General features: G+C 36.0%; 1 protein-coding gene across 12 annotated transcripts in view; it reads right to left on the reverse strand.

The window, feature by feature from the left end:
- Positions 1-12,243, reverse strand: part of ADAM28 (ADAM metallopeptidase domain 28) — a 68,107-nt gene that overhangs the window by 8,919 nt on the left and 46,945 nt on the right. For 6 of the 12 annotated variants that reach the window (XR_004625744.1, XR_004625745.1, XR_004625747.1 and 3 more), the window contains exons 15-18: positions 7,284-7,386; positions 5,093-5,252; positions 4,311-4,391; positions 3,921-4,003 (exon numbers count right to left, since the gene is read on the reverse strand). Coding sequence is in view for 6 of the 12 variants with exons in the window: in XM_034661251.1 (XP_034517142.1) it covers positions 3,921-4,003; positions 4,311-4,391; positions 5,093-5,252; positions 7,284-7,386 (427 nt within the window). In the remaining 6 variants the exon portion in view is untranslated. The remainder of the gene's footprint in view (positions 1-3,920; positions 4,004-4,310; positions 4,392-5,092; positions 5,253-7,283; positions 7,387-12,243) is intronic. The other 6 variants (XR_002144135.2, XM_034661252.1, XM_011234090.3 and 3 more) reach the window with 1 other exon arrangement.

Here is a 12,243-nt window from a genome sequence, read left to right on the forward strand (position 1 = left end):
TATATATATATATATATATATATATATATATATATACATACTAAACAGAACATACTCCTTAGGAATGTGTATTTGGAAAGGAAGACCATGAAGAAAAGTACCAAACTGTTTATAATATAGGACACACTAATGATTAACCCTTAGAGAGAGAGGACATTAAGACAGGGATGGAGCCAAGGGATAAGATGCCTGGGCTGATAGCAATGCTCTTGTTTCTTGGCCCAGACTGTAGCATATGAATGCTCATTTTATAATTCATATTTTATATATATGGATATGGGTATATATGTTATATTATAAATGTATACAAATAATACATGTAATATATTTATATGTTTTTCTGTATAAATTTTACCAAAAAATGGTTTTAATTAAGGAAGCTTGAAAGCCCATGGTGATGTATGCAGTACTAGAGAGCAGCGATCTTAACCTTTTATGTGTCACAGATCATTCTAGAAATCTGATAGAGCCTATAAACTCTTTTCTGAAGGCTTTTAAATTCATTAATAAAATGCACAGGACTAAAAAGGAAGTTAATTATGTTGGAATACAGTTGTCAAAATATTATAAAGGAATTTGTGATACAGTTACATATGTTTCTTTTTTAATCCCTAAATTATAAGACCTAACAGTGGATTAATAGCCATCAGAATTTCAAACTGGAAACACGTATATAGGATAAGCACACATACAGGATATTTAAGGATTTATGTAGCAACTGCAATGTGATGTAAAAGTGTGTAATTTCCATTGGTGACACAGTCATGAGAGTTAATACCACTGTGGTTTGTTTCCTTACATCCCTGTAATTGTATTAGTTAGAGTTTAATGAAAATAGGAATGTAATTTTTCTTTCAAATTTTTATTAGAAGCCTGGATTTCATGAAAAATATCCGTTGCAATCTGTCCTTTTGGTGACGGGACACTTTCCTGTGTTAGAGGACCTTCCCCAGTCTGATGGAGGCTTTACTTGATGTTTTGGTCAGAAGTAGTGCCAGAATGGAATCAAACTCATCAACAGTGTCCCAAAACAAAAAGAAAGCCTGATGGATGCAGTTGAATCTGACACTGGTTTTAACAAGTAGAATAAGTGATTCAGATAAAAACATCCCTTATCTGTATCTTGAACCACTCCAATTGCCTTCTTGATCCCCTTAAGACATAAATCTGGTGTCACGTAATGCATATTTCCATCACCAGTCCTTCTATTTAAAGAAACACTTTAACAATGTGTTTTGGAATTGATAAGTAATTAAGGGGGGAAAAGCATAAAAATATAAAAAGGTTAGCTCAAAATAAAATGTGGAAATAGATACAGAATGTATACTTTCAGAAAAAAATTTATAAAGAATCAAAGTAAATTTAGGGTGGAATCTGCTTGGTACTCTCAATAAAATGAAAATAGATTGTTAAAGAAGATACAAAATAACAGAAGACAATAGGGTGGTATGAAACAGGTTTAAAGAAACACAAAAATGTTACTGACCATTTTAGAATGTCATTATAACTAATAAATAGAACTGGTAACATTGCCAAAAATTCATTCTATGTTACAGAAAATAATTTTGAAAAACTTTCCCCAAAATAACAGGGGATAGTGACAAAAAAAGATAACAAGAAGGCCACACACTCAAGATATTTGATACAAATGATTTATATTTCTGAATTAGAAACCAGAGAAGTGGAACAGAATCAATTTTAAAATCTGCAATAATAGAAACATTCCCTGTACTAAAGAATCAAACCTTCAGTTTGAAAGACCTCACTGGCTAACAATCAAAATAATTTAAAGAAAACAACACCCAGGCATGATATGATGATTAGTTTTCATTTAGTAGCAACTCTAAAAACATTTAAGGGAAAATAAACCAATAATTTTTAAATGGTTATTTTACAACAACAACAAGCAAAATCAGGGTAGCCTCACTTTGAACACTATCAGTATCTACTTCTTGAGAAAATCATGAAATTAAAACTGTGAGTCAAGAAATCTAATCCAATTCAACCTATTCATGTTTTCTATTTAGAAATGGAAATAAATTCTTATAAATGCAACATAGAAATTTTCATGAAAGAAGAAAGAAGAAATGACTAATGGAAGTGACTTAGCAAATCAAGAGATTAAACAAAATAGAGTTGAAAAAGAGGGAAGTCATAGTTTTAAAGGAATTTTAGTGAGTGTTGAAACCATTAAAGAATTTTCTAATTAAAGTATTTGACTGATGTTTATGCATCTATTCCCCTACCATACACAAATACCAGATGACACATTCTAAGTAGCATATGTGCATGTGTTTGCATGTCTATATACATGTAATAATACATTTAATATTGAGGTATATATGTAATAAAATCATAGAGCACTACAAAAATAGTAAAGAACTTTTAGAAATTTCTGAAAGAAAGTAGAGGGATTTAGGTAGACAGAAACAGAGTAAATTATAGTCCAAGCATCAGAAGTAAATGCTGTTCTTTCTTGGGAAGTCTAGAAAAGAACCAACAAAATTTTTTAAAAATAGCCCAGGGGTATCTGAGTGGCTCAGTCAGTTAGGCATCAGACTCTTGATTTCAGCTCAGGTCATGATCTCAGGGTTGTAAAATCAAGCCCTGCCTCAGGGTCTGTACTCAGCAAGGAGTCTGCTTGAGATTCTCTCTCTCCCTCTCCACCTGCCCCCCCCACTAAAAAATAATAAATAAAAATAAATCTTAAAAAAAGTAGCCCGGGGCGCCTGGGTGGCACAGCGGTTAAGCGTCTGCCTTCGGCTCAGGGCGTGATCCCGGCGTTATGGGTTCGAGCCCCACATCAGGCTCCTCTGCTATGAGCCTGCTTCTTCCTCTCCCACTCTCCCTGCTTGTGTTCCCTCTCTCACTGGCTGTCTCTATCTCTGTCGAATAAATAAAATCTTTAAAAAAAAAAAAAAGTAGCCCAAACATCAGAAGTAGATGCTATTCTTTCTTGGGAAGCCAACAGAGAATCTGAACTTGAGACAGATGGTTTGTTCAGGTCCATCCCCATCTGCATCCCCATCTGCATCCCCATCCCCATCCCTTGTGTATACAGAAAAATAGTGAAGACAAAGACCCAAGAACTGCTCTCTAGAAGCAATGGAGGATGAGGGGCCTGAGAAGCAGAATGGAGGCTAACTGCCAATACCCACAGTAGATGAGACAGAGAAGGGAGGATCAAGGAAAGAGTGCTGAGGGAAAACAGTTCTCTCAGGAAGTAAATGCAATGAGGAGCTCTTTCCTGGGCAAAGTACTCATCACCATGGCAACTGGAGGTGAGGACCCCCACTCTGGCTGCTTCCCACCCTGATGGCCTGAAAGGATGTCTCTCTATCTACCGATAGAGCTCACAGCCAGATCGCCCATCTGGAGAAGTATCGGTAGGTACAACAAGCACACAAACATGCAAAGAAAACCCATGAAAGCTATTTCAAGTCAACCTATCTCACCTTCAGCTAAGGGTCCCACATCCTGAAGAAAAACAGCACAATGAGAGACAGGGTGAAAAACAAATCAAACTCAAAAGAAATAGAGATGATTCAAAGAAGAGAACTGAAACTACAAAAATAATCTAAGCCATATTCTTAGAGAGTTTTATGAGGATATTATATCTATACATTAAGTCAAAGCTGCTACAAAAATAGAACAATCATAAAGCAAGAAAATTTGGGAAATTAAAATTAAGATTACAAATATAAAATTTGAGGAAAGTTTTTTGTATGTAGAATAAAAGCATAAGGATGTAGAAAGTATCATTAAAAAGCTGTTAGAGACCTTGAAGATTAATATTGTAATTCAATATTTATGGAATGAATAAGAATTTCAAGAGGAAAGAAAAATGGCAATGAAGTCTTATGTAATATGAAATAAAAGCTTAGAAGAGCAATTTTTTCAAGTTAGATGTGTAATGTTACCTACGGAAGACCACTGAGGAGTCATCACAATCAGGAGGGGCCCATCCTTCTTTACACTGACACTGGAGCTCATGGTCACACACCTAGAAAAGAGTGATCCTGTTCGTTTCCACACTAGGCTGACCATCAACCCAAAGGCCCTATTCATCCATTCAGAAAAAGAACTAAACCCTGCTCTGCAGCCTTTCAGCTATCTACATAATGTATGAATCCATTGTAGGAATTTTAATACCAGGAAGAAATTTTTTTCATTGAACCAAACAACTGAGCTGTTAAGGCAAACTTAATCATTGTAATCACTTAATGCTGAAACATTACTTTAGCATCATCAAGATTGACCTAAAATTACAAAAGATTCAGCAAGCTTGGGGAAACATCTTCAAAACTTACAGCATGACCTTTGCACTTGGAGGAGCAATTGGTTGATTTGTAGGCTCTTTCGATATCCATACATTCTGCGTTAATGCAAACCTGAAAGTGATGTGAAAAACTATCAAGTTGACATCGATATCCAATGGCTTCAGCTCTGCAAATTGCTGACTCTTTGGAATTTAGTCTTCTATTATTAGCCAAGATTATTGTTATTAAACTTATCTTTTTATTAGGGAAGTCACAGCATTCTTTTGAAAATAAGATGAAGGCTTGATAATTTTTATAAAAAATTTTTTTGGAAAATCCTCTAAAGGATATTTCCTTATTTCACTTTATTCCTCATGGGTCATTCCCTTAATCCACCCCTTCAGTCCACTCCTGAGAGTAATACTTAGCACTGAGTTAAGCATTTCACATGATACAAGTCACCCATTCCAAACAAAAATATTATGGAAAACATGTTAATATCACATCATCTGGAATATTACAATACCTGTCATTTATTTAAAAATAAATAGTATTGTTGTTATTCCATTTAGTATTATCGGGGTGGCTGTTATTTATTGAGAACCTACTGATTTGGGGGCAGTAAAATTTACCAGGATTTAATAACCTAGTACTAAGCACATTATAGTTACTTATTAAATAGTATTCAAGGGATGAGTGCATGTATGCATAAATGAATGGTGTAAGTATTGTTTTGAAAATATAAGGAGTCCTTGAGAAACAAACAAACAAAACAAAGCAAAACAAAACAAGGCAAAAGAACATTTTGATTAAAAGCTATGTTTTCAACTTACCTGCTTGTTTCCACACTTAGTTCCATTGGTTACCATGCCTATTTCTTCACTGCTGTCTTCAGGATCAAATGTTTTACATGTCAGGAAAGTTACTATATGTCCTCTCCAGGGCAAATTATCTGACCCACCTTGACAGAACAACTTCCCACACAAGGCATCACTGAAGAAAAGCCAAATTTTGCAGTTGAAATACCAGGATCCAAACTGAAGTTCTATGCGGTTCTAAATCAGTTCCCTATCAATATTTAACTAATCGTATTTCTCCCCATAGCAGAGACTCCTAGTTCTCCCTTAATGTCAAATTCCCCCTTATTCTTCAGTAACGGAACCACCAAATGTGCAAGGCACATTGTTGCTCAAAAACAAAGCCCACATTTCCCAGATTCCTAGGCAGCTAATCTTGGCTAATTGCCTAAGTTCTGGCCAATGGGAAGGAAGCAGAATCTTACATGTAAACTCTTGAAGGGGACTTTACATGAAGGAGTATGTCTTACTCCTCATTTTTTCATTTTTTGGCTTATTGGAATGCAATGGCTGTAGCTGCAGAAGCCATGGTAGACCAAGAGAAATACCTGGGAATGAAGGTCATGCTCAAGATATAAGGAAGATGGACTTCTAATATCATGGAAGGCACATAGACAGTCAGTTTCTATTTTGTTTCAGCTAAAGTTACTTTTTTATTTTCATGAATTACAGAATAATTCTCCCAACTATAGCTGTGTCTACGTAAGGCTGAGCCTTTGGTGACAGTCCAAGACATTATGCGGGCTTACTGAAAAAACTGTCTCCCTGCAAATAAAGATGAAACAGGTCAGCACTCTGTAAAGCCATTCACTCACTGCCAAGGTGAATAAAGTCAGGGCCAGTAAAATTGGAGTCAATTGCTTTATGCAGAATGCAGAGGAGAGCTGTGAAAAACTACTCTGAGAGGGACAGAATTAGATTCTCCTGATGTTTCTGGTGGCTGTTAAAATTTTAATGAGGAGTGAAGAAAGGCACACATTCTCTCCAAACTTGAAGAGGCGTTTTTCTTGATTCACTTAGGTAGAGCTTTATAATTCTCTCTAGAGCACAGAGAATTCCAGGCCTACTCTCCACTACAGCCAATGACTATTCAGAAGTGTCTAGGAGGTCACCCTGTGGAAAAAATGACACGGTTTCGCCTCTAGTTGCGGAAATGATACAGTGATCATACAAACAATCATTCAGGATGATGCATGCTCATGCTACAGAGGGAAGTGGAACCACCTTACTCTCTTCCCCTCTCGCTACCTCGCAAACTACATATTGGCTCCCAGAAACACATGCATTGCTTTTTACATAATTGTTTTCCCTTTTGAATCTGCCCTGATTCTTATGAAGGAGAGACCATGGAGTATCATTATCCTTTAGGCTCAGACTCTCCAAGGGATGGCACTATGTCCAAAATACAGTTTGGTAATATTTATCATCTGGAAAAATCACTGCTTAATAGAAAAATTTTGAGAAATGTTAACCTTGTTCAGTTTCTTGTTATATATAACTTAGTATGTGTGAAATCTGGAGAAGGTACTAAGTTTAATCTATTATAATTTGAATTTTAAAAGTCACCGTAAATTTGTAGAATCAAAAAAATCTTATACAAAAATCTCAAGTCCATTCCTCATGATATTTTGGAAAAAAAAACTTCTGTTCTTTTAATACAAAAAGTAAAGCAAATTCTCTGGGTGAATTGTCAATCTTTTCTCTTACTGTATTTTTTTTTCTGTAATGCCATGGCAAGTTTAAATAAAACTATATAAGCATTGCATTAGTTATTCCTCCATTTCTACTCCTAGAATCATAAAGAAACACCTAGATGGAAAAGCACCTAAGTTATATTGAAAAATCCATGGAGAGACTTTGCTCCAGGCCCATTCACTGCTGCATGTTCCAGCCACACATTCACTCTATTTTACAATGACCGTACTTGATGTCATTCTAAGTACCCACCACAAGGGACAGGAAAAAAGAATTCATTTCTTCTTTGTCTTTTCACTTAGTGCCTAGCCTAAAACACAGCACATAAGACTCATTCATTGAGAATGCTTATGAAATGAATGATGTCCAAATTAACTTTTGCTTTAATTGGAATAAATCAGAACATGTTTCTGGAACCAAATGATTTCTCTAGTCTGTGGAGCGGGAAGGTTCAAACAACAAGGCCACTTACGTTGCTTTGCAGGGAATCCGCGTGTCGTCCACTTTGCGACAGTACCCATACTTTGACCCACCTTCATTCCTGCTGTAACACGATTTGTCTGCAACCTTGGTCCCTGGAATCAGGCATGGTCAGTAGGGCAAATTAGAAAAGAAAAAAGATAAGATATTCAATGCTACAAAGGATTAATGAAATATAAAATTAATGAAATATATAGCATGAGAAGTACTATTCTGGCATAATCCCATTGATCATTGTTAGAAATATAGGCTGCACACGGAATGGGAGAAGATATTTGCAAATGACACTACAGATAAAAGACTGGTATCTGAGATCTACAAAGAACTTCTCAAACTCAGTACATAAGAAACAAATAAACAAATCAAAAAATGGGCCGAAGATATGAACAGACACTTTTCCAATGAAGACATACAAATGGCTAACAGACACACGAAAAAATGTTCAAAATCATTAGCCATCAGGGAAATTCAAATCAAAACCACATTGAGATACCACCTTTCACCATTTAGAATGGCAAAAATTGACAAGGCAGGAAACAACAAATGTTGGAGAGGATTTGGAGAAAGAGGATCCTTCCTACATTGTTGGTGGGAATGCAAGTTGGTACAGTCATTTTGGAAAACAATGTGGACGTCCTTTAAAAAGTAAAAATTGAGCTACCCTATGATCCAGCCATTGCACTACTGGGTATTTACTCCAAAGATACGGATGTAGTGAAGAGAAGGGCCATATGCACCCCAATGTTCATAGCAGCATTGTCCACAATAGCTAAATCATGGAAGGAGCCGAGATGCCCTGCAACAGATGACTGGATTAAGAAGATGTGGACCATATATACAATGGAATATTACTCAGCCATCAAAAGAACAATTTCTCAACATTTTCTGCAACATGGACAGGACTGGAGGAGATAATGCTAAGTGAAATAAATCAAGCAGAGAAAGACAATTATCATATGGCTTCACTCATTTGTGGAACGTATGAAGTAGGAAGATTGGTAGGAGAAGAAAGGAAAGAAGAAAGGGGGGGTAAACAGAAGAGGGAATGAACCATGAGAGACTATGGACTCTGGGAAACAAACTGAGGGCTGGGGGGGGGATGGGATAGGCTGATGATGGATATTAAGGAGGGCACGTATTGCATGGTGCACTGGGTGTTATACCAAGTAATGAATCATGGAACTTTATATCAAAAACTGGGGATGTACTGTATGGTGACTAACATAATATAATAAAAAATATTATTATAAAAAAAAGATATATAGGCTGCAATAGTTTGTTAATTAGAAAGCGGGTTAGAACTTAGAATAATCCTTTAGGGGCGCCTGGGTGGCTCAGTCAGTTAAGCATGGGATTTTGATTTCTGTTCAGGTCATGATTTCAAGCCCTCCGACAGGCTCCCCACTCACCTTGGAGTCTGCTTAAAATTCTTTCCCTCTCCCTCTGCCCCTCTCCTCCTCACACACTCTCTCTCTAAATAAATAAAATCTTTAAAAAATAAATAAAATAAATAATCCTTTAAATATTTAACTTTCGAATAATGGCTATCTAAATATTTGGAAATGTGGTTGATTGGCTGAAAATTTAAAAAATCCATCTAAATATGAAAACTTAACTAGGAGAGCCACAATCATTATATAAATACCCCATAGGCAGACATTGGGAAGCTCTTCTGCTAATACTTGCTACTGTCAAAATTACTTGCTATGCTTAGTAAAACTTTGCTTTGTGCAGGCACACCAATAAGCATCACGTATTTAATTTCTCATTCAATCTTCCTTAGATCCCCATCAGATGAGCAATATAACACAGTGGTTAGGAGCTCAGGAGCTAAGACATGCCTTCACCTCTTGGTTTATCTGTAAAGTTGAATAATTTTAAATGAATTTCATGTTCTGATGGCCAAGATGATAAAATAAGTTTTATTATCATATTTTCTTAATTATTTGACCTTAGTAACTTTTATAGTCCCTTTACTATTGTAATAAAATATCTACACTGAAAAAATTAGATAGTTAGTCATGAATAATAAGGAAAAAGCATATTCCTAATCCCAGACTTCAGTTATTGCTGTTAGTATTGTGGAAGTATCATTCATACACCCAGTACCATGTTATTTCCCAAATAACAAGTATACTTGTCCTTTTGCTAGGCCCTAAATATTCAGCAGTATCACAGTTGTAAAAATGGCATTGGATAAATACTCTATCACCCATTTGACTAATGCTTATTCTTTGACTTTGAGATGTTTCCCAATTATCCATTATTAATTTTAAAAGTGCTGGTTGAAAAGACTTTGTGAAAAAGTATTCTGGAATACACTTGCTGGGGAAAGCGGTACATTTTCTTTTTAGGTCATACATACGTTTTCCCAGTTCGTCCTGGAAAGACTGTGTTAATTCATGCTTTTACCAGAACGTGTAAAAATAGGTGTTTTGGGGGTGCCTGGTGGCTCAGTCATTAAACATCTGCCTTTGGCTCAGGGCGTGATCCCGGTGTTCTGGGATCGAGCCCCACATCAGGCTCCTGTGCTGGGAGCCTGCTTCTTCCTCTCCCACTCCCCCTGCTTGTGTTCCCTCTCTCGCTGGCTGTCTCTCTCTGTCAAATAAATAAATAAAATCTTTAAAAAAAATAGGTGTTTTGCTACATCTTCACCAACAGTGAGCATTAACTGTAATAATGTGTTGCCAATTTGACAAATATTGAAGGAATCAAATTTTCATTCGTATTTCTTACTATATTTGCATTTCCTGACACATCAGTGTCAGTACTTCATACTTCTTGCTAGTGAGTTAAAATGATTTTAATGTCTTTTAGACATTTGTACTTCTTTATGACAAATTGTTAGTGCCTTGGTCACATTTTCAATATTTGGAACTGCAAGTGATTCATAGAAATGATTTGATATCGAAGAAGTTGATCTTCCTCCTTATATATGTTATTAGACTTTTCAAACTTTGAAAATTAATTTGAAATAAATTTGTGATCCCTTAGGAATTACAAAATTTAGACTTTATTAGACCAATCTGCTTCTCTGATCTTTTATATGCACTACCTTTAAATGTGTGTTTTAAAAGATCTTCCCTATTCCAGTATCAGATACATATGTTCAACATTAATTCAGTAATTTTGAACATGTACGAAAGTCAGGCAATGTGCTGGGACACACAGGGGATGCATTAGTGAACAAAATACATAGTGTCTAGGTACTGGGAAATTTACAGATTTGCAGGGGAGGCAGATAGTGAAGGGTCAGGCAAAAGGAGAAGGTAATAGTATTTACTGCAGTGATTTATTACTAGATAATAAAGGGGATGCTCAGAGCTTCAACTCTGTGCAGAAGATTTTCTTTTCCTAGATTTCTGCTATATACCGAAGTTAGTCAAGGAAGCACAGAGTCTTTCTTTAACCCACAAAACCATCTTTGTTTCCACCTGTAATTTACAGGTGAGTCTGCATGACCCGTTAGGGGGAGGGTTGCTGAGGCCAGATTCCAGCCCACCAGTGCACCTTCCCAAGCACCAATGGTATCAAGCTTTACTCCTCAACTTGTGTCTCAGCCCACCATTGCCTGATACAAAAGATTTTTTTTATTCAGAAATTTTTCTAAGTCCTAATCCATGTATTTCTCAGGTTTCCTTTTTACTGGGTATCTTGTGAAACTGTTTTTTGTTCTTTCCTTTATCTTGTTTTATGTATATTTTCAGGAATTATGAAAAGTTGCTGGCATGTGATAACCCTCTTCAAGTATTTTTAGGAATATGTATTTTCCTTATTAAAACATTCCTTCAGTCATTTAAGGAAGAATTTGGAAGTGTAGCGGAGGAAGGTGTGAAAATTAAAGATATGTGCACAATGGAAATCATATCCAGAAAGTCCAAAGAACTGGTATTTTTTAAATAAGCAACTAATGAATCATCGAACTTTACATCAAAAACCAGGGGTGTACTGTATGGTGACTAACATAATATAATAAAAAAAACATTAAAAAAAATAAATAAGTTTGCCTTTCCAATCAAGGTTTTTCAGTACAATTTAAGTTTTAGTTTACAGTTTTGGAGGTTGTTAAGTTTTGTTTTTAATTTCTTTTTTATGGTGTAATCAGAGAATATGACTTCTAAAATTCTAGTATTATGGGCAAAATGAGCATTTAAGAGATTTCACTTTTCCAAATTACTCATCTGCATTCCTACAGTCCTTTTTTTCCCTCCCCCTTCCTTTATGCTCTGCCCATCTCCCACCACTCCTGCCACCCCTACACACCCACACATGGACATACACAGACACAGACACACACAGACACACACACACAGAGACTTCTAACGGTGTAGTTATATGGGGACACCCAGTTAAATTTGTTCTTTTGTAAGTTTTTATTTAAATTTCAGTAGTTAACATGCAGTGTAATATTAGTTTCAGGTGTTCAATACAGTGATTCAACACCTCCATACAACACCCGGTGCTCATCACAACAAGCGTACTCATTAACCCCCATCCCCTACTTCACCCATGCCCCTACCCACCTTCCCTGGTAACCATCGTTTGTTCTCGATAGTTAAGAGTCTGTTTTATGGCTTGCCTCTCTCTTTTCTTCCCCTTTTGTTTGTTTGTTTTGTTTCTTAAATTCCATATTTAAGTGAAATCATGTGATATGTCTTTCTCTGACTTATTTTGCTTAGCGTAATACACTCTAGCACCATCCATGTCATTGTAAATAACAAGATTCATTCTTTTTATGGCTGAGTAATATTTCATGTATATATATATATATTTATATCATATCTTCTTCACCCATTCATCAGTCGATGGACAGACACCTGGGCTACTTTCATAACTTGGCTATTGTAGATAATAGCACTATAAACATTAGAGTGCATGTATCCCTTTGAATTAGTATTTTTGTATTCTTTGGGTAAATCCTAGTAGTGCAACTGTTGGATCGCAGGGTAGTT

The sequence above is a fragment of the Ailuropoda melanoleuca genome, chromosome 5, assembly GCF_002007445.2.
Source record: "Ailuropoda melanoleuca isolate Jingjing chromosome 5, ASM200744v2, whole genome shotgun sequence".
NCBI classification, from domain to species: Eukaryota; Metazoa; Chordata; class Mammalia; order Carnivora; family Ursidae; genus Ailuropoda; species Ailuropoda melanoleuca.